This window comes from Homalodisca vitripennis, chromosome 4 (genome assembly GCF_021130785.1).
Source record: "Homalodisca vitripennis isolate AUS2020 chromosome 4, UT_GWSS_2.1, whole genome shotgun sequence".
NCBI classification, from domain to species: domain Eukaryota; kingdom Metazoa; phylum Arthropoda; class Insecta; order Hemiptera; family Cicadellidae; genus Homalodisca; species Homalodisca vitripennis.
This window is the reverse complement of record NC_060210.1, coordinates 29444001-29466698: the sequence shown is the minus strand read 5'-3', so window position 1 is coordinate 29466698 and position 22698 is coordinate 29444001. Positions and strand designations below refer to the sequence as shown.

The 22698-nt window shown below is 32.2% G+C and overlaps 2 protein-coding genes across 2 annotated transcripts in view; one reads left to right on the top strand and one right to left on the bottom strand.

Moving 5' to 3' along the window:
* The window catches only part of LOC124359086 (WD repeat and FYVE domain-containing protein 3-like), a 178529-nt gene that overhangs the window by 103775 nt on the left and 52056 nt on the right, over nt 1–22698 (bottom strand). The window contains 3 exon segments of the mRNA XM_046811521.1: nt 18731–18959; nt 21622–21794; nt 22411–22632. Of these exon segments, the coding sequence (XP_046667477.1) occupies nt 18731–18959; nt 21622–21794; nt 22411–22632 (624 nt within the window).
* LOC124359088 lies at nt 1603–11191 on the top strand. Its single transcript, XM_046811524.1, has 5 exons — nt 1603–1755; nt 5936–6026; nt 8097–8316; nt 10291–10402; nt 10922–11191. The coding sequence occupies exons 1-5, from the start codon at nt 1733–1735 to the stop codon at nt 11019–11021; spliced, it is 546 nt and encodes a 181-aa protein (XP_046667480.1). The 5' UTR covers nt 1603–1732; the 3' UTR covers nt 11022–11191.

The following is a 22698-nucleotide window of genomic DNA, read 5'->3' as shown; positions in this document are numbered from 1 at the left end:
TTCTTTACCGCACTTTTAAGTTTTTGTGCATTATATGTATTAGGATTTTTTGACACTGAAGAAAAGGGTTGATTTCAAACCTCAAAATTTAGTGTTTTATTTTGTTTGAACATAACAATGGCAAATGTGCAAAATCATATTATCCATTAAAATAATTTCCTGTCAATAACAAATTTTAAACAACGAATATACTGTCCCACCATAATGCTACTGCAGCACTACTGTCGGCACTCCTCACTGACGTCTTTTATTTAGATTAGTAAGTTTTGTGTTTTCTGTTTACTTGCTTGTTTAGTTTCCAAATGCAAGTTTAGAAAGCCGAAATATAAGGTCAGATTACAGTGATTTACAGTAATAGTGCAATGAGAAATAGAATGGTGAGAGAGGGTTAAGCAGTTTAATGAAGGACAGTCAAATGTTCACAACAAAACACGAAATGGTAGACCTTCTGTTAAGGATGATGATTTGGTTAGGAGAGGGTATGGGAACAATAAAGAGAACAGATAATTTACAATAAGAATACTTTAAGATGAATTTCTATAAGTTTTGAAAACTGTATTAAATCATTGTAAAAGACCACTTAAGTTAGCTGTGTTTCGGCAGGGTTCAAAAAATTACTATGAACAGGCTATCTGAACAGTTCGATTAAAAGTCATTAAAATTGCTGCTGTACAGCCCAGACCACCTTTACTACAACTTGTTCCTAGACATGAAATTCAAGCTTAGTGGTAACTGCTTTGAATGTGAGATATTAAACAGAGTACAGACAATGCTACTCGCATTGGTGGGAGTTTCTTTGTTCTATTTATTTATCACTAGCTAAGTGTAAATGTAGGAAACTGTGTTAGAGAAATATTCATCTTTAATGTAAAAATAAATTTATCATTAACACATATTTCAGGTCATTTTATTTTTAAACGTTCTTATTTCCCAGTTTTACCTCTTGCACAGTGAGAGTTAAGTAAAAATGTTCTTACTATTTTTCTGAGAAGAGAATTTTGAAACTTTAGTTTGGTTATCAAGTATTTTTCTATATTTTATACATAATAAATCCAACTAAAGTTGATAAAACTACAATATTGAGTCATAACATGAATGTTAACTCATTGTGAGAAAATCGCTATACCATCCTAACTTTTACTGAATGTTTTATACTACGCCAAGAGGTGAAAAACAGTGAGTGTATCACTGTGTTTTTAGTATTGTCACTTCTGAGGTTAACTAAAACAAATGATCTTTTAATATGTAATCCCAATATTTGAGGTAAATATGTTTCGCTCAGTCTTGATGGGTCATTAACTTTTTACAATGCAACTCTAACACAACATTTACAAAAAATAAAAGTGAACTTTACAGATTCAGATATAAGTAAAATTTCAGAAGTTGCAGTACAGGAAAATGTTTGATCTGTTGATAACACTAACCATTGACGTTAGCAATACAAGAAATCAATAGCACGTTGAACTTTACAGAAAAAGTGACCCAAATGTAATGGTGCTCACTGTTTGTGTTTAGAGGACTTATCAGTAAGCATGTCTAATGTCAGCAGGGGTGGACAATAACAACAAGGGACTGTACTAAAAGGCAGTTTAGTAGGTGGGGGGAGGAGGGGAGGGAGTACTGAGGAGGGGCAACCAATGCCACTGCCAGACAGCTGATAACCTCCAGGGTTCAGATTACTCATTCAATCCAGCTCAGTCAGGAGTGTGTCTTCGTCTTCACTACAAACACCATGCATCTCCTATACACTCTGTTGTAAGTCATTGATCTCATTTCACAATGGACAATCATTCAGTTTAAGAAAATAATTCATAGCATTAAAACTACTATTTTGATTTGCATCTGCTAATATTGTTTACTATTACAAAATTTATAGTTAAGTATTAACATCTGAGTGTGATCTGAAATAATTGTTTACTGAATTTCCTTAAACCTATTTTTAATCATTTTACTAACTGTAATTTATTATTTACAAAGATTTTACAAACACATTACGTTGACAGTATAAGTGTTATCTTAATATGTTTAATACTGATTATTTATGCATTGGTGCTTATAAACAAAATATTTAAATTATGACTTTTTTACACAAAAAATTATTATTTTGAATTGTTTCACTGTATTAATTTTTATTAAATTCGTGTTTTTATTCTTTACCAATTAAATAAATTTTTTGTTTATTTCAAAAATATTGTTTTAGAGAACAGAAAAAAGTAACTCAATCAAATTTTATACAATTCTATTTTATATTCTAATAGGGGTCAGCATAAAATAAACGTCATAATTCTCATAACTATGCTATAATTCACTAATACATTGCATGTTTTATAGACAACATTGATTTCCTTCACCCTGTGGAGAACTGTATTCGTATTCTATACTAACATTACCACATACACACAAAGTAGCCAAGGTGGGAAGGGTTGATTTAATATGAATTTATAATACCACATAGTGTACACAACAGATTATTTTATGTTTACATTAAGGCCACTGTAGAAGAATCTGTAATAAATTGTGTACTTCTATTAACCAAGCAAATAAGAGTCCATTTAATATTTGTGTGGTGCACATCCCAAAATGTAGTATTACTGATTTCTTGTATAACTGTACAATGGTAAATGCCCTGAAAAATCCTATATTCTTCTCAATAAGTGTATAAATATTATTTGCACTGAAAGTTTAGTTGGATATAAATGTACTGAGTTTGAAGTCTATATTATACATTCACTGATAGTCATGACATAGCATTTTAAACAGTAACATTTCATGTCTAAAATGTTATAGTAACTAATTACTGTAGCAATAGGATAATAAACCCTAATAAATTAAAACCTAAAATATAAATTAGTTGAAGCCAGAAATGGAGATTGTACTAGAGCAATTTTGTCTTTGAAATTAATAAATATTCTAGTCTATTAGGCTGCCAGGAAAATGCACATGAGAACAAGTTAATATGAAAATACATACATACAAACCATAAAAGTTAGTTAACAAGAGGGCAGCACTTGTTTTAAACATTTAAAATTTTATTTTGAATACCAATGAGAAAATTTCCATAAAACAATAAGTCAGGGCGTTTATTAAAGTCTTATATAATTAAAAGAAATAACTGAATAGCTATGTTACTTAGCTAATGTGGACTACAGCATTGTCTTTAGGTTCTAATTGTGAATAATATGATTGAAGGTTTGACATGGTGAGATTTTTAGTACATATTTAACCATAATGTTTGTCAGTGAACTAATCCTGTTCAAGCCTGTGTAGGATGGGCCTACAGCTTGACTAGTCAAGGATGTTTAAAAGTCAATTAGAATACATATGGGGCTTAAATTTTACAAATTTTAGAACAATAAAGTATAGCTTTAATGATAACAAATATAATATTGATGAAAACGCTTTGGCAGCCATGTGCAAATCATCTTCAAAGAAATGATGTTTTACTACCATTGTAGACTATCCACATAGCTTTTAAGGGCAGTTATGTATTGTATTGGTTGTGAAGTTTAATTCTATGAAAAATTCATACAAGCCATAATATTTTATTGTTTGCACATTGAAATGTTTAAATTGGTAACTTAGCAGTACACATCACACACTATAAAGATTTATAAATACTATTGAATATGACTTGTCTATAAATCTTATTCATATTTTGTGCATTTAGTTTATATCAATAAAACATTCTTTTAAGGTTTTCATTCTGTTACCTTTATAGCTGTGGTATTTTTATTAACTTTTACAGGTTAATGAAGACAACTTGTCAAATAATATGACATAAAATGTAAAGATATTCCATTTTACCCAAAACATGTTGTATTGTAATGCTTGAATGTTTAACTGGTTTACAAAACGTTTCCAATGTAATTTTTCTGAGAAATTGTTCATATCTAACATGTGTAAAAAAGTCAAATATAGAACAATAAATAACATATTCCTCTCTATGACGTTATTTTAATTAGATATTAGGCATAAGATAAAAATTTAAACTTTAATCACTTCTGAATAAGAATTTATTTAGGGATTATTTAACATTTTATTTGGAATTTAATTGTTATAAAAATGAAATGGCATGGATACACCCGGTTTACATGGAATTTGGATTGAATATACGGGAAAAATTAATGTGTAAAGGACTTGCAAAGACACTATGTTCATAATGCATCAAAATTTTTAAAAACCTCTAAAATATTGACAAAAATATTAATTTGTTTTTATACTTTTACATATTTATCTCAAGTACAAACACAAATATATAATACACATACCCTATTCCAATATGTAATTTTAATAAAAACAGAAGCATGAGTCATTAATTAAACAATCTTTTACAACACCAATAATGCAAGTCTTGGAACGATCAAACAAACTAAGAATAAATGGAGCATTACACGCAGGTCGTAGTTCCTGGAAGTAGTTTTCTCCATGGAAGAAAGAAGAGCAGAGTTGTGGCCCCATTGCTCATTCCGGTGACTGGTCAAGTGTCAGCTGTCTGAGGTCTGGGCCTACTTGTCATTCACGGTCTAGTGGCTGTCACAGTTAGGAATGTAGGCTTACTCTTCTATAGAGACAGGACATCTCATTCATCCTTGTCTGGGTCTGACCCATTCAGTAGTGTACTGAATCCTATTAATATGTTTTTACTTATCTTATCCTGTATATAGCAGAGGAGAAAGTGTTGAAAAAACTAAACTCCACTTAATTTCAGTAATTAATACAACATTTTATAAAACCAATTTCAAAATATTTATTCTTACTGTCTTTAATTTGACAAAATTTTTATTTAATATTATTTAAAATAATTTTTTACTACACCAGATTTTTCGACATTTAATCTTTTTATAATTAAGGTCCAAATGCTTTGTTAAAGAATGTACAAAAGCATCTTTAATATGTCTTTACTTAGGTTTAAACAGTTATAAATTACAAAATTTACTCAATTTACCTTGATAATGTAAATTGAGCTCTATATAAAGGAACAAAGCAAAGTTTTGATGGCCTTCTGATTTAGAAAAGAATGTTATTGACAAAATGTTACTGATATGGTCCATTGATTATGCTACTGACTAATGTACAGAATGAGTCATATAAGGTGTCCTAAACCTATATGAGGAAAATTAGAGGAATAATAAGTCTTTAGTGTAATATGAATGAGAAATAATTTTCACAACCATATAAGACAATATTATAAGACTATCGTAATGATATTTAAAATTGAATGGATTGATTTCAGAGCATTTAGACAATGTTAAATACATTAATGCTAGGCTTCATAATAATCAGTATAAAACTAATATCTTTGAACTATGTGTAAAGGGATATTTAAAAGGGTTTTTCTTTGAAAGAGGGCTGTGTTTTCTACATGCAGAGGCCACAAAACGTTTTAATAAAGATATATAAAGAGCTATTGAACTTTAATAGTATAGTTTATTTTCTTAACCTAAATTCAAAACAATCTTTTAAAAAGTCAAAAATAATTTTTTGGATTTAGTGAAATTTATGAAAGTTGTTAAAAAATATTCACATTTAAATAGAAACAGGTTTTGCACCATTAATTGTTAAGTGAGAACATTTCTATGTCCTGTTTTTATACTTGAAAAGTAATCCCTTATCAATATGGATGTTATAATATTAAGCAAGAGCACACCTCTAACACGGTTCCCGTTTTGTGTGTGGTTTTAAACCTTCACTATTTACAAACTCAGTTTTGACTGTTATTTCACTGGCAGCAATGTAGAAAAAAATATGATTATGCCTTTATTGATTCATTTATCTAAGATTATTTCGTTAATAAACAGCTAAGAACTTCAATATCAATATGTATATATTGAGTAGGCCTAAAAATCTCCGTTCTCCTCATGTACGTGAGGAAACCTTACCTGAGTCACCTTTTCATATTTAATGTCAATAAGTATTTGTTGTATTGTGTTGACAGCTTGGCTGCCCTGCCTGTGATATATGCTGCATCTTCTCCCAACACCCCAACTTGCCCGATCTCACCATATACAAATGTGGATTTAAATAAAGTAAGTTCAAGTGTTTTCAATGCCAAATTGAAATACATCTTCAATTATAATTTACCAACCCTGAGAGACTTAAAGAAATTAATAAATTTACAGGGTGTTATTAAAAACATTACAATATGTTAATATAAGGCCATACTGATAACTCTTTTTAGTGATTGATAGACAAAGATGGAGGGATGTAACTCAGGACATCTTTATAAAAAATAGAAGTGAACTTTTTAGTCACTGTTACAAAAATGGGATTTTTGGCAGCTCAAAACTTTTAAATGTAAAGATCTGTTAAGTGACATGTAAAGTGCTCCATCCTGCTGGAACCAAATTTCATTACAGTTTTTGGTTGCTACATAGCTGGATAAACCTGATTTTGTATAAAGCCACTTTGGGGAAATGGTTTGCTTTTGATTCCTAGAGGGGTGCCCTGAGTTTAATTTTTCTATCTTTGTCCAATGAAAGTTGAACAGGACCCATCCATACTTTTAACTGAATTAATTTCAATGAGCTGCCATTTTGTACTAGGATGAGATAGAAAGCTCTAGTTTACACTGTTCTTCTTCTTTTATAAAGACCTTTCAAATGAGGTGTCACTAAATGGGTCTTTACCTTTTGAAATTTTTAGCCACCCCATCAAAATTCCAATTTGGGGAAATGGGCAAGGTTCTAACAGTAACTAAAATGTTCACTTCTATTTCTATTTTTTGGAAAGGTGTCCAAGTTCCATCCCTTCATCTTTATTCATCAAAAACTAAACAGAGTATATCCATACTTTTAACTCACATTTTATATTATATTTAACAAAACTGTACATTGTTGTCCAACTGCAAATTCACAATAATTGTATCACTCTGTTTGAAAAATTGTATAAATATATATTTGTACAAAACTTATTTTTTACAGTGTCAACTAAAAAAACTTAAGTTACAATTATATTTGTTTTTTAGTCCAAGTCCATTTTAAGGATATGAATATAAATTGTATGTTTGCACAATTATTCTCCAAATGGAAAGCAACTTATGTTTAGAATGATTATAACATAAGTTTAAATAAAATATTCTATTATACTAAACTATGACTACATTATACTGTTTAAAACCATATTCAACTGAATAAAGCAATAAAATGAGATGATATAATTTGAAAACAAATAGTTCTGCACTGGACTACAACAAGGCACTTTTATGAGATGAGAGTAGGACAGCCCAGTGTAAATTTTAGCAATCTCGCGTAGACTGTTACATGAAAAATTCTAGAGCTGTAGACTAGAGAGAGTTAGATGATTTAAGCACAACTGGCAGATAACAAAACAAATGTTTAAGTTTAACATGATTATCTAAAATAAACAGGGGATTACAACATGATAAATAACTTGTAGAGAAAAAACTATCAGTATTATTGTATTCTGCCTTTTCAGACAACACACAACATAAATTTTTATTTTATGATAGTGTAAATCTGATTACACCCAAATAATATTGTGCTTCAAAATGTGTCTTTTACATAGACCAAAAATGCTTCTTGCTCAACTACATGGTCTTATTATTAAAAAGTTAATATTATTGGCAGAGCATAGTAAAGCTATCACTTGATGCGCTAAAAAATGTCGTTCTGTCTGCATGAAAGTTCATTTCTACACAGACTACACTGTGCGTTAATTTTTGGCTCTGGATTGAATATAAAAAGGGGTGATTTGATACTTATCTGACCAATCTAAATTTACATTACTGTAAGAAAGCAGATATGCCCCTTTGGAGATCTTGACTCTTTTGGTTTTAATTCAGCTGTTCTATTCTTTGTATTCATTATTTTAAGAATGTTCCAGGAATAGATCCCTGCAGTAGAGAGATCATCACCTCTTGTGATATGCTTTGGAAGCTTACTACAAATTAAAAGTGTTTCATAGCTATCATTACATATTAATGCTTCTTAACATATAATTACAAAAACTAATGAGTTCTGAGTAAAAATAATGGTGGACTTTTGCAGCTCAACAAGTGTCACTTTAAGTACGACATGAATACATCATGTGCCTGCAAATTGTGTAGAGATACACTTTGTGTCTGTATTGCCCTACAGTTAAGTGGGACTTGGTACGCTGTGAGAGGTATAGAACACAACAGAGGGCGACAGACTACGAGGCAACGCAACAACAAATCGTGTCCTCTCATTACACTGTCAGTGACAGACTCCACACACGTTGTCTTCTCCTACGACTCCAAGAATGGCTCCGAGCCCAGACAATACAACCTGACTGTCAGAGACACGGCCCTGCCTAGTGTCTGGACCATAGAGAAAGGTAGGAAATGTATAGTGCTAACATTCTCAAGCACAATATTTAGATTCCATGAAATACAAATGGCTTTAATGAGAGAAAGGATTTTTTAGCTAATGTAATTATATTATTTAACAAATAAATTAACCCTTTGAACATGTATTACAAGAAATCTCATGTGGTAAAAATTCACTCAAAACAATTATGATGGGAAATATTGTACTTTAAGTTTTTGTTTTAATCATGAATTTTAGTTTGTAAAACCAGTGATAGAATACACTAGAATGTTGACTAAATGTCAGACAACAGCTGCGCTTTATTCATTGTTCTTTGCTTCCTGTTATCGATCCAAAACTGGTTTTTGTAGCTACCACCTGCTGTTTTGGACTGTATACTGGCATTTTTTATTGGATTTTCCATATGAGAAAAGTGCCCATCAACTCTTGAGACTGGTGTGTAAGCTTTGTTCCTGTGTTGTATCGCATGTTAAAATATATGTATGCACATTGTTTACAGTTGTAGATGACTAATAAGAATTTTATTTATTTGAAATAGTGATTGTATCTATACCAGATAAATGCTCCAATGTGTTTCACATTCATAAAACTTGAAATTGGTGAATTCAATGTTTGGTATTGTTATACAATTTAATTTGTAAAAAGTATAAAAATCTTAAAAAATATCAAAGTTTTATATATTTTTGTCCTACAATAATTTCAAAAACCTAAATCCAAATAGAACTTTAAACAAATAAAAATTGAGTTGTATTAGCATGCTAGGGGGAAATACGGAAATTTATATACAGCGTTATAAGGGTTAAGGTGTGAACCTCAGAATGAAACTAAGCACGTGTAACAATACAATCAACTACAATTAACTTAAACATTTGTCTGTTTAATACTACTATTATTTTTAAAGATGTTGTTAATTAAAATAATACGAAAACTGAGAAGAATTACTAATAGTTTTGGGTAATCTTATCAGTCTACATTTTATATTTTATGTGGATAGAAGAAGCAATACACTGAGCAATATATCTCTTATCTAGGCTTGGACAAAACAAGCAATACACCAAACAATTTGTCAAAGCACAGAAGAGAAATAAGCAAAGATGCGAAAAGTTAACTTCAGAAAAGAAATGAGTTTAACTGCTAACATATTGTTTTGAGTTAAGAGTGGATTCACTGGACTTAGATAACTAGCCGTGAGAGTGTGTGTGTGTGCATGCGTGCACATGTGTGTGTATAGTAGCGTGACGATTTCTATTAGTTTATTATGCAAGTATCAAGTCTACAAATAGAATCAGCTGTTTATTGCAGCTTTAAATTTAAATGTCATTATATTTTTATAAACATAATAAATTAGCAGGATTATTAATACAAAGAAAAATGCTTAGTTAATTTATAATATTAAATTACATACAGTTTGATATTACTGTAATTGGTAATTTTAAATAATAATTTTTGTAGAACCAATTACAAAGCCGCATACAGTATATAAAAATGTTTTAAACCCTACATGTCCTTCAGTAGGTATATTATAAACACTGTCTGACAGTAATCCCTCATCAGTTATCGCTCTCGGACTATAGGGACAGCAAATAGTGCTAGCATACCAGATCCTTTAAATGGAGACGTGACATATAATCTGTTTTCTCTGGAAGGTCTAGATCAAAACAATACCTGGATCCTTATTGTTTCAATTACATTCTTGTAAAGAATCTTAAAAGAAAGATTTTTTGCCGATTTATATTTCTACTTCTAAACATTAAACCTATACAACAAGCTGCTTGGTGATATTGAGCTTATTTACGCGGTATGATTTTAGTACCAAATGTACGCTGCCCATTGGCACTGTAAATAACAACACTACTATTCCATTGAGAATTCAAACATCCCTAAACAATTTCCTAATACAATTTAAATGCTGTTTTAAGATACAGATTATGGTGTTTCTTCAGAATAACGATTATAGAATTGGGTACTACTATTGTTTCAGGTTCAAGGAAGCATGTGCCTTTCAATAAACTGCAAATAAACGATATATCAGACAACACGATGGCGCTGACTATGTGTGGCACTCAGCGACTGGCTACAGTCATTCTTTCTAGGTAAGTTATTCGAAAATAAATGTTCATTTTGTGCCAATAAGTCTGTTTTATGTAACACTAGCTGTTTCCCACGGCTTCACACGCTTATCGTAAGCTTTGCCCGTGTATCAGCACTTCTGGTTCAAGTGAATTATATTTTAAATGCCGATGTAGAGTTTACCCTATCAAGAAAATCTGTTTGTTTAAAGGCAAATATACGTCAAAACCTAGTGCCTTCAAATAATGTTTAGCCAATTAAAATACGTAACTGTCACGTGATTGCAGTTTATAATGCGCAGTCGCTTTGATAACTTTTAAATTTTGCAGCGTCGCCTGGTGCTGAGTTGCATTGATGGGCATAGCATATAAACCTTCTGCGTGGTAAAATACATGTACATACAAATTTTAATAATGATCGGTAAAATAGTTTCCGATTCCATAAAGGACAAACACACAACATTCATTTTTATATATATATATATAAATATATAATAAAATCTCAAATGATGATATTTCTGATATTGATAAAACAATTTGTAGGGAGAAGAGGTTTGACTCTACGACTGTGGAAACCATCACACAGCGACTGTCTGAGAAAGGGTTGAATTCAGCTCGCAGCTTTGACCGATGCAAGACATAATCCCCTTTTATTAAATTTTTGTTAAATGCAAAAATCATGTTTCCACTTATGGACAAAGGAAAAAGGCCCTGTTCCTTTAAATTTAAAAGACTTAATTATATTTTAATAATGTTAAGTGGTGTAAGCTTAATTTAGAAATATTTTATTGAAAATAAATATTTTTTAGTAAATTGCTGCAGTTTAATTGAAATATGCTCCCCTTTTAACCATATTTTAGTGAATTTAGATCAGTGAGATAATTAACTTGTCAAGGTCTTATTTTGCCTGGTCTCGACACTTTAATGGGAATCTAATAAGGAAATTATCAATGTGCTCTTGAAGGCAATACAAAGATTTATTCTCTTCATACATATTTTTAAGGGGTGACAAATCTACTTTTAAGCTTATTTTCTCCATCTTTATAGCCCATTTGCCTGTGCAAGAATCTGATCAAATAGAATAAGGAGGAGAATCGATACAATACAAGGTCGATGGTACTGATAAAAGGTGCAAAAGTCACAGGCAGGATTTGAACCTCTGCTATCTCTAACTCAGATTCAAAGGTCATCAGCTCTTCCCAGTCTGTATCATTAGTTTGACATTTTTGTAAAATGTGTAAGTATGCTTATTATTCTTAACCCATGTGCACTTATCACTGTACTGTCCTTTGATGAACACTATGAGTGTATATATTTGTCTGACCTTACTATAGATTTGTATCATGTTATTAACCCTTTTGCTGCACAACGTTATTTTGGTTACTTAGCTAACACTGCAAAATCATATAACCCAAAATGCATATAGTTTGACATAGATTACCATAATTCAAGCAATTTTTATGAATATTAATTTTTTAAATTGAAGTAAGGTTTTTCTTTAACTAAACAGGCTTTTTGAAAATAAAAGTATATGATTAATTTAAATTTATATTAAATAATTGAACGTTATTGTAATTCATTTCCAAATGTAACATTAACACCTTCACTGCAGCTCTATACTGTACTGACAGATCAAAAAGACGTCTCAGACATAATGCATCTGCCGTAGCCAACTTGTTAAAAGGGTTAATGTATCAAAATTAAACTAAACGAATTTTAATACCAACATTGAAATGATAAGTTACAATAAACATTACTCTTTTCATCACATTAGTAAATTATATTTTCGCTAATGCATGTGTTCACTTCTGTGATGCAAGTAATAGATTGCTTGTTTACTTTCAAGTAAGGATGTGCAATTATTTGAAAATGTGATTTGAATACCAATATTGATTTATTCAATGTGTGTTCTGAGTTACATAGAAGTTATTAATTAATTAGTTTTGAATGATCTCAGTGCTACTTCCCGCATAGAAATAAAACTATGTCAACAAGTCTGATTTATTACTAATTAGAGATATAAACTGCCTCTTTATACAAGAGGTATCCAAAGAGTAAGTTTCCATTAATTATGAAAAAGTTAAAAAGACTCAAAAAATAACTGAAACACATTTATTCAACTTTTTACATCATACCTTATTTTTCTACATAGTTACCATCCCTTTTTAAGCACTCTTGGTATCTAGGAAGTAGTTTTTTTATTCCAGCATCACAAAATTCACCCGCCAAATTTTTAAGCCAAGTATCCACCTCATTTTGAAGGTCATCGCTGTTGGCAAATCGCCGACCGCCAAGGTGTCTTTTCAGCTCCGGAAACAGATGAAAATCGCTAGGCGCAAGATCTGGTGAGTATGGAGGATGACCAAAAACATCCCACTTAAATTTCCTCAAAAGTTCCATTGTTGCACGAGCAGCGTGTGGTCAGGCGTTATCTTGAATAAGCAGAACCGTGCGCGACAAAAGTCTGCGCCGTTTATTCTGTATTGCCCGCCGAAGTCTGGTGAGAACTTCACAATACCTTTCTGCATTTATGGTTTCGCCACGTGGAAAATAGTCAATCAATAACACTCCACGGCAGTCCCAAAAAACTGTAGCCATTACATTTCCTGCCGACTCAAAAACTTTGGCTTTTTGAGGAGCTGCCTCTCCTTTTTTTGCCACACCATACTCTGGCGTTTGGTCTCTGGAGTTGAGTGGTGAATCCATGTTTCATCACCAGTGACTATTCTACTGAAAAGGTTTTCATCTTCATCGTCAAACAATCGCAAGAAAGACTGGGCAGCAGCCATTCGTTGTTGTTTATGGGCATTGCTCAATAAGCGAGGCACCCATCTTGCACACACTTTTGCAAGCTGAAGATCTTCTGTCATGATATTGTGCACAGATGACCGGCTAACTTCAACACTTGACGGCAGTTTATCCATAATTTCATCGAGAGTCACTCGCTTATCATTGTCAATAACTGCTCGTACAGCATTAATGACGCCAGGTTGCCGAGAATTGGCCGGTCGGCCACTACGCTCATCGTCATGAACATTTTCTCTTCCTTCCAAAAACATTGCACGCCAACGACGGACCATCTGAACGGACATAACATGTTCACCATACACTTGACACAACTGACGATGAATTTCAACGGCAGTTTTGTTTTTGGCGGTCAAGAAACGAATAACACTACGGACTTCGCAACTGGCAGCAGAACGCAGTGGAGTCTCCATGATGTTTGGGCAGCAACTGACTGAGAAGCGTGACAATGGGCCAGTGACCGGCGCACCTGTTGCCAACCGAACCGCGCTACATATCCCCGCCCACAGCTGCACGCTGTGTTACGTACGCGTCTTTTTACAGAACAGGGAAACTTACTTTTTGGATACCCCTCGTAGTTATTTATACATATGTTAACATATCATATATATATCTTGAGGCTACTCAAATTATGTTACTCTCTACCCAGTTTTTTACAATTCATTATAATTAATTGTTTACTCTCATACAAAAACAACCACTTAGAGCCACCAACAACCACTTAGTTGATTCAAAGAGTAGAAATCTATTTGTAAATGAATCCCAGATTTTGTGCTTTCTTGTGATTTTGTTATTTGAGTTTCGTTTACAAGATATTTGTTTATGAGTTAAAAAGCAGGATTATCAAATTACACATAACATTTCTAATATTTTTGAACACAAAAAAGCTGTTTGTAATCCTATGCATAGCAACAATCATAGAATTTGCAATCTTAAAGTCAAATGTGTTTTATAAAGCTACCATATTTTTTACTTTTGGTATGAATCTACCTGTGTGTGAAAATTTTTCAAAATATGTTATGGAATAAATATAAACCATTTATTGCTTTGCATCTTTCAATAGATAGGAAATTCACTGTACTTGATACAACTACGAAGTTCTGTTCTTGGTTCCCAAAGAGTTAAAACTGTCAAGAGTTACTAAAAATAGCAAAATGATGTATAAATATTCTATATTTAAGTACAACTGTATTTAATTTACAGGAGATGATTAGGAATGATTATATTACATAAACCTGACTAATAAATATATTTAAATTTACTACATACTGTTTATTACATAAATATACATTTATTAACTAAGCTCTGTTGGTCAACATGTATAACCAGCCGAACATCTGGCTTTACTGTCTAGACTGTCTGAGATATGGTGGTGACGGTAAACATAATTGAGTATAACCAGTTTGTGTTAATGCATGGTTTCCGGCAATGCTGAAGTTTTAGGCTAATATTATGCAGAGTACTTTGCCAAATAGCATCTTCTTGTTTGTGGGGTAGAGATAACTATCAACTCAGCTACCTCTTGGTGTGAGTTGCGGTAACATGAAAATAGTTTAACTCTTCATGCCAAGTATTCAGTCTTGGACTAATATCTTGTTTTCATTCTGTCCCTTTATCATCAAGGGATAACTCCACCATTCATAGCTCATTAACCTTCTTCAGTGTGACTGTGAGGTCTAAGTTTAGAAACTGTAATACTCAACAAAGCCACTATGTCATTCTAATGACAAGATAGGTGTACCTAAGAGAACGAAATATCTGAGAACATTCCTTAGATGGGAGAAGTTCTCCCATCCAAGAACAATATCTTTTACATAACATTTATTACAGTGTGGATTACCATACTAATAAAATAAAATAAGTCTACAATGTTTCACCAAATCTGAGTTTTTGTATGACTAACAGTGATTTATTTTGTATTATTAAGATGTCTTTTATTTTACTACAATTAATCGATAAAATCGATTCATATTTATTTAAGGATTAAAATTACAAAAAATATAACTTAGTGTTTGTACACTCATTCTAGATTCAAAATTTACAATTACCACGCAAATAGTAAAAGTCTTGTATTTCAAGTGGTCTGTTTTTGAATGCAAACATATAGGATTGCCGATGTGAGAGACTTTGCCAGTTTAATAATTAGCAAATCAAAACTATTTCGAAAAGTATGTTTTATGTTTTCTTAATATTTAACAACAATATATATGAAATTGAACCATATTTAAAATTTCTTTAAAAACGTTTGGAAGTTCTTAAATATTTGAGAATTATTGTGTCGTTTATAAAAAATTGTACAGGTCATTTATAAAGATAATATATAAGGATGCTAAAACTGTCTCTATGGACTTCAATTTTAAACTTTTTAACTATCACTTTTGCAATTTTCCTCAATGAAATAAATTCACCATTGGAGTGTGTATAGTTTAGTGTACAGTTAATAGCAGTAATAACACTACCAAACATTTTTCAAGCCAATATTTAAAACATTTTCTGGAGAGAGTCCTTACATTAGTCCCAATAAACAACAATACAGGGACCATAAGAAACACATATAGAGGTATATAATTAATAATTTTTTGACAAGTTATAATAACTAGGAAAAGTTGCTAAATTGTAAAACCAAAACGGGGTAAAAATATGAAAAATATCAGTTGATACCTTCTGGTCATGCATGTGCTCTAAAATTTGCACAAAAGTAGAAAAAAATCATATTTTGTCGGCAATTTTTATAATTTTAAATATACAATTTTTAATATGTAATAGTTGAAAATGTCATATACGAGACACTAAGGAATTGATATTTAAACAACGATATTTTAAGTTAACATCTTCCACTCGAGAATGAGCTGCAAATATTGCAAAAATTTGTTGAAAACCTGAAAAAGTTAGCAAAGGTAAAATAAAACTAGCTTCAACATTAGATTGATGTTCTATTCACTGAATACAAAGTAGATTGTTCTGATAGAATGGCTGCCTGACAGGTTTAAACACGATATTTTTGACAATCTGGTCTAAACCCTGACCTAGCACCAAGCAATTTACATGAATTCCCTGGATTAAAGAGGTGGCTAGAAATGTATAGTTTCCGAACAGATGATACAATAATGGTACTGGAAATTTTGTACCCTGGTATGAAAAATGACTCCATTTTAATGGCTTTTATGTTGAAAAGTGACCTTATATGTATTTAACTTTTTATAATAAATTTATTTCATTATTCTCATTATATTTATTTTTATTAAACATTGGAAGTTGAAAAAGCAACCCTCGTATCTTCCTATCATCAAATGTCAAGTAAAACTGGATGTTAACACTTTTGGAACATTTCCAAATGTCCATATTAGCCATTTTGCACATTTTTTAACTTCTGGTAAAACTTGAAATTGGCACTGAATGATGAATTTTTTGAATGGAAGACAAATTTTAATCTGTTAACGATTTATGACATAATAATACGGTCATAGCGATTGCGTAATAGTGTGCTAATGATGTAATAATATCATTATATTGTTCCTCTTTTATTCTGTTATCTGCCGTAATATTGTGCAAGAAGCATTTCTATGACAACAGTCTGTCATACATGTAGTTCTGGCATTTTCTGCTAGATGTCAGCACTTCCTTAGTCCTTTGCTATGAGTGTTTGCACCTTGATGAGCTCGCTGTAGTCACACAGTGCTGAAAGCTACTGCGTGTTGTTTTTACATGTCACCCGTCCTGGAGTATTTTATGGTTTTATTTCTAGTTTTCATTGTACCATAGAAATATACGATGCACAAATATCCGATTGGCTTCATTTACGTGATGATAATGATACAAACATGGATAATGAAAATGACTTAGTGGAAAATATATATTAAATATACGCAAAAGTACACATAAAAACTCTACAAACCTTTATCTGTAAAAAGCAGCAAACAAATACAGTAAATCAACATAGTTGAAGGTATAAATAGAAAACCGTTAGGTTAATAAAATGTGAAGAGTTTTGCTATAATATTGATGATAGGACTTTAATAAGTAAATTATCTGGAATAACTTGGATCTTTTTTGAGTGAATGTTGTCTGAAGAAATCGGTATGAGAAGAGAGTGAAATTAATTTATATCATGAAATACAACATTGTAAAAAATACTTTTCATTTCAGCATCACATTGTAACTAAGTTAACACTTTGTACCCTGAGCCCGAGTATAGGTCGGGCCGCGTCGGCAGCACCTGCTACCGGCGCCCGAGTATAGCTCGGGTCGTGTTATTTAATTGTATTATTTAGCTCAGTCATCTTATTTTTGGATTCAAACATTTTGATTATGTTCATTAGTTATCTAAGTTCGTATTTGTTGGTTTTGAGATCTCTGGGTCACGTTTTAGTAATGAAATACGTATATTTATCGTCGTACTACAAACGAGTCTAGATAGCTGATCGTAGGTGTCGCGGCTGATCGTCGGTACTGTCAGTTTGCTTTGTAGAGTTTCACGTTTTGTGTTGTTGTGAGTCTTAGTGATGTCTTACTAAGTTTTCTACAAATCTTGCCGACAAATACTAAAGCAAATGTTATTATAATGTATTATAAATGTGAATTTACCTGTTTGTAAATAATCAGAACTTTAGTTTCTTACTGAATGAAGTAAAGGCAAATGCAAGCAATGTGAGGTATGTGAGGTGTTTTGTTTTGTATTTACACTAGCTTTCTTCTTACTTCTCGACTTTCCGTAGATTTTCTTTTATATTCTTTACTTATTATTTTCAAGTTTAAATAATATGGGTGATGAAATCAAAAGAGATGCAATTCGCGATCTTTTGTTTGACTCCGAGTCAGAAAGTGACGATGATTTTGATACACACCTGGGACCAATTTTATGAACAATCTAAACGAAAATGTGCTTGATCCTGTATTTGATTCAGAACATTGTGTTTTAAAAATTACCAAACTAAGGCAAACTACCTGAACTAAAAAGCTATGTAGCAAAAACTTTCTTTGTATTTTTTACGTAACATTCAATGGTATGTAATAATTTTATTTTGAAAATAAACTTTATATTTGTATACATTTAGAAACAAGTATGTATCTCTATCTTTAAAAAGATATTATAGTATGAGTTTATAACATAATTACTTTAATAACACAAAATTTTTTAAAAGCATCATAAAACCCCCAGGGAGCCACGCCGAAACATGTATCAAGGGCCCAGGGTACAAAGTGTTAAAAAATTTACTAAAACTGAGTTTTATGTTTACGTAATTGAAGAGGAAAAAAATTATTTAAATTATATGAAAAATGCAAAGAATATTGTACATACACTGTAAAAAAATTAATGGTCTGGAAAAAGCAAATGGTTTAGACAAAAAGATTCATAATAATAAAACACAATAATTCCAGAGAAAGAAATGTATATTGTGCAATCTCTGCCAATCAGGAGAAATCCATAATACGTAAGCTTTACAAAGTGGGAATATTTTGTGCATACAATGCAAACTTTATGGAGTGTGCAGTGGTATCATGAAAGTACTGAACACAACAATATTAAATACAAAATTTGAAACATACCGTTAACCTGCGTGGCTTGCAGACTGCCAAGGTAATGTGGCCCGCGCTGATAGATGGCATTGACAATGTGAGGACTCAGCACTTCCTCCAGCAGGTGGCAGGGACCTTGCTTCCAGCTGAGTCTGGAGTAGCGGCGCCACTGTGGCGGTGTACCAATATAACCATATACTGATGACGCCACTGTCAGGTTGGCAGCACCCCCACCAGGGTTCTGCGAGATATAGTGCAGCTGAAACATAATTACACACAACTTAGGTACCTTCAATTCTTTTCCTTTAGAATGGTAAACCTAACCCAGACAGTGATCAATAGTGTTTTTGTACTTCCTTTTATTTTTAAATCGATCCTATTCATTAACTTAAAATCATGTATGAGTGTTTCCTGAAAAGATCTTGGAGTGTGTGCAACATTTTCAAATAGATTATACAAATAACTAGCTATAATTCAGGATGCCATTCCAAACTATTTTTAAATTTATGGTTTTCCTTGGTGGGAAATTTACAATTCCTTAGTCTATTTAAACAAAATATACACAGGTTTAAAATCAAACCTGGTGAAAGTTCAGGTAATTAAATTTTGTCACCATCTGTAAATGTAAGAAATGCTAAGGTGTATTTACTGCCTCAATCCATTTTAAGTTTTTTTGTTTATACCTCTGAGTCTTTCAAAAGTTTCAATAAAAAATGTGCACATTACTCATCCTTCAACATAACATAGCATTTCCTCATAAACCAGAAAAAAGCTATCAGAGTGATTGCAGAGCTCAATAATATAGACAGCTGTCAATAAAAATTCAGATAACTGAAGATTCTAACAGTGGTTTGCCTGTACATCTTAGAGGTGGCCACTTATGCCAGAACTCAAAGCTTCAAAACAGAACTTAAGCTTCAAAGAGATATTGATAGACACAGTTATGATATCCGACAGGCTTCAAACTTTACTGTTCCAACACATCATTTGGCCATCTTTGAAGAGAAGCCTTCCTACCTGAGGCCCAAGTTCCTCAACCTACGACCAGAAGTAGCCAGAGGAGAAGAAACATGCATCACGAGACACTGACTCATCGCATGGTTGCTGGAAAGACAATTTTATACCATCGATGAGTTCCTTAACTGGAAAACATCCTCTATTGACCTCTAACGAGATATTATATTAATTTGACTCTATTTTCATTGAACTGTGTTTGAATTTGTAAATGATTTTACACCAATTCTGTACTCTATGTTAATGAATGAAGTATTCTGATTCTGAAAAACATTTAAAAAAAGAGCAAATAACTACCAACACAACATTGTTGTAAGCTGTTGGTCATTGAACACTACAATGCTGCAGTGTATGGATAAATATCGTTCTGCACAGTGCAAGGAAGGGAACCATTATTTGTTTGAGATATATTTACCAGCACCTGGATTTTTACAATAAAAAAGAACGTTAAAAAAACTCTGATCAAAATTTTATTTTTAATCTTGTTTAAGAAATTGCAGCTATATGTTTGGGTACATAATATAAAGGCATTACTCAAAAATATTATAACTATAGGTGTCGTTATAATGGCTAATCATAACTGTTATGATTCAAGTAAAACTTGTTCAGGAGGTCAAACTTCTTCTAACATCACAACATAATACAAAGTAAAGGGGAAACTAATCAATATCAATTCCACCATGCAGTGGTCAACCTTGGATTAACCAGTGTCAGTGGTGAATACAGTTGATTTTCAATAACCTCCAGTTAGACTGTCTATTAACACAGGCTGAGGATAAGTAAAACTATCAATTAATTATAGGATAAACTTAATTGTTTATAACTTTTACATCAATTTTATATTAATACTAGCTGTTACCCGCGGCTTCGCACACAATCTTTAGAAAAGTCCTTATATTACTTAGTGAAAGCAATTATGCGCGATTTGCTGCGGGTAACAGCTAGTTCGTCAATAAATTCGTAGTATTTTATAACGAAAACTCTTGATTTTCAATAAAATACCAATTGCAACCAAATACCCAGATACCCACGGCTTCGCACACGATTTCCTACAGAAAAATTGGGACATGGGAGGCATATTTCTTTTGAAAGTCATTATTACCCTTCTGAGATAAATGATAGTCACTGAAAGATACTCCAAGCTCATGATCTATTTAAGATTTAAATGTTAAAACAGTCTCAATATGCACCTGTGAAATAACTTTGTTGTCTCGATCGAGAGAATATGTACACACGGAGTTTCGAGAACCATACTTCTGTCAAAAAAAAACAACTAAGGTTGGTTTTATAACATTCTTTATATTTGTAGCCAACGTAAGATAGTAATTTTGATATCTGCATTGCTCTTCCAATCATGCATGAGCATGGTTAATATTAGATAAATATTGCAGTTAAAGGTGATTTTTTACGTCAAATTTGAATTGTATTATCTGGATAATAAAGTCTATGTTTAACAGTGATTGCAGAAACAGTTGAAACAAAATTTGCTGTTTCTCTTAAGCTTACTCTATGCTTTCAAACTATAGGTGTAAAGAAATTTAAAAATAGTAATTAAATGATTTAAACATATTATTTCTTTTGTCGCATTATATATGTTTACAAAGAACAGATGATTAAATTTGAACAGGCTCTTTCACTTAATAACATATGTTTGCTGCAATGCATTTCTTACGGGTATTTTGGTAACTTTTAGAGACCAGTGGGGCGGAATCCTGACCACGGGAACGGGATAAAAAGTATCCTATGTCCTTCTCCCAGTTCTTAGCTACCTCCCTACCAATTTTCAGCAAAATCGGATCAGCCGTTCTTGACTTATAAATAGTGTAACTAACACGACTTTCTTTTATATATATAGATATATGTATATATATAATTAGTTTTGTAACCATTAACAATATCCACTGCACCTTTTGGGTTGTGATGAGTTGAGAGTCAACATAGATAGAAAAGGAGGAGTTCTTGAGCACAGCTCTGTTGAGGACCAGGACTATATGATGCCATTGACCCTCCTGTAGCAGGTCAGGGCACCACACTCTGGCACAGGAGTCCCCATGGCCTTCAGGTTCCCAGTCTGCACTCGCTGTGGATAAAGAATTTATGTACTTATAGATGTACAACTAGTAGTTAGGGTAAGAATACTGACAGTTTATATCCCGAGTTAGAATACTGGTTAGAGCATACATGAACAATTTTATATACAAACAAATTTGAGTCTTAGATTTATTTAAAATACGAAAAAGATTCCAGATTACAGATTCCACTTAATTGACCAAACAATCTTTAAAACACGTTGTTAAGGCAATATTCCTATACAATAAACCCACAAGTGACAATATACAAGCCTACTGTTAATTGTCCTCTATTAATTGTTTTGTAATATTTACCCAGGTTTCACAATCTGCACATGCTAGAACAAAATTTAGAGGAATATTGTTGATGAGATACAATTGAGCCTTTTACCAATAATATATTTTTTTAAATGTTGTGCTACTTCATTGAGTGTAATGAGTCTTCAAGATACATGCAACATCAACAATTACAAATTTACTTATTTCAAGTTGTTCTCAATTGAAATATAAGTCAAACAAAGCTTATATGACAATAATCCCAATATAAAGTATACAATATTTGCATGAGCCAAAACTAACTTTATTTTAACAAATATTAAAGAAATAAAAAAACAACAGTGGTCTCACTGTGATTGAGTGGTGTCTCCTGGGTGGTGATGATGATGGCCTTGTCTCGCGCAGACAGCACCATCGCCAGGCAGATAAGGTGGTCGTCTCGTGCTGAGTGGAGGTTACGTACTAAAGTCAACAGCCGCACACAATGGGGGTCGGAACGAGGGTCACTAAACCGTTCTACACAGACCCATGTTGAGTAGCTCAGCCCCGTTTGAGGTGGAAATATACGGTCCCCTACAATAATACAATGAGTGTAATGCAGTTAACATATATTCTAAAGAAAAAGAGCAAAAACGTGTA

Bases quoted from the DNA above. Each gene is read 5' to 3' on its own strand.
- LOC124359088 (XM_046811524.1), top strand. From the start codon at position 1,733: ATGCATCTCCTATACACTCTGTT. The intron at 6,027-8,096 runs GTAAGTTCAAGT...ATTGCCCTACAG, and splicing joins CAAATGTGGATTTAAATAAA to TTAAGTGGGACTTGGTACGC. The intron at 10,403-10,921 runs GTAAGTTATTCG...AACAATTTGTAG, and splicing joins GCTACAGTCATTCTTTCTAG to GGAGAAGAGGTTTGACTCTA.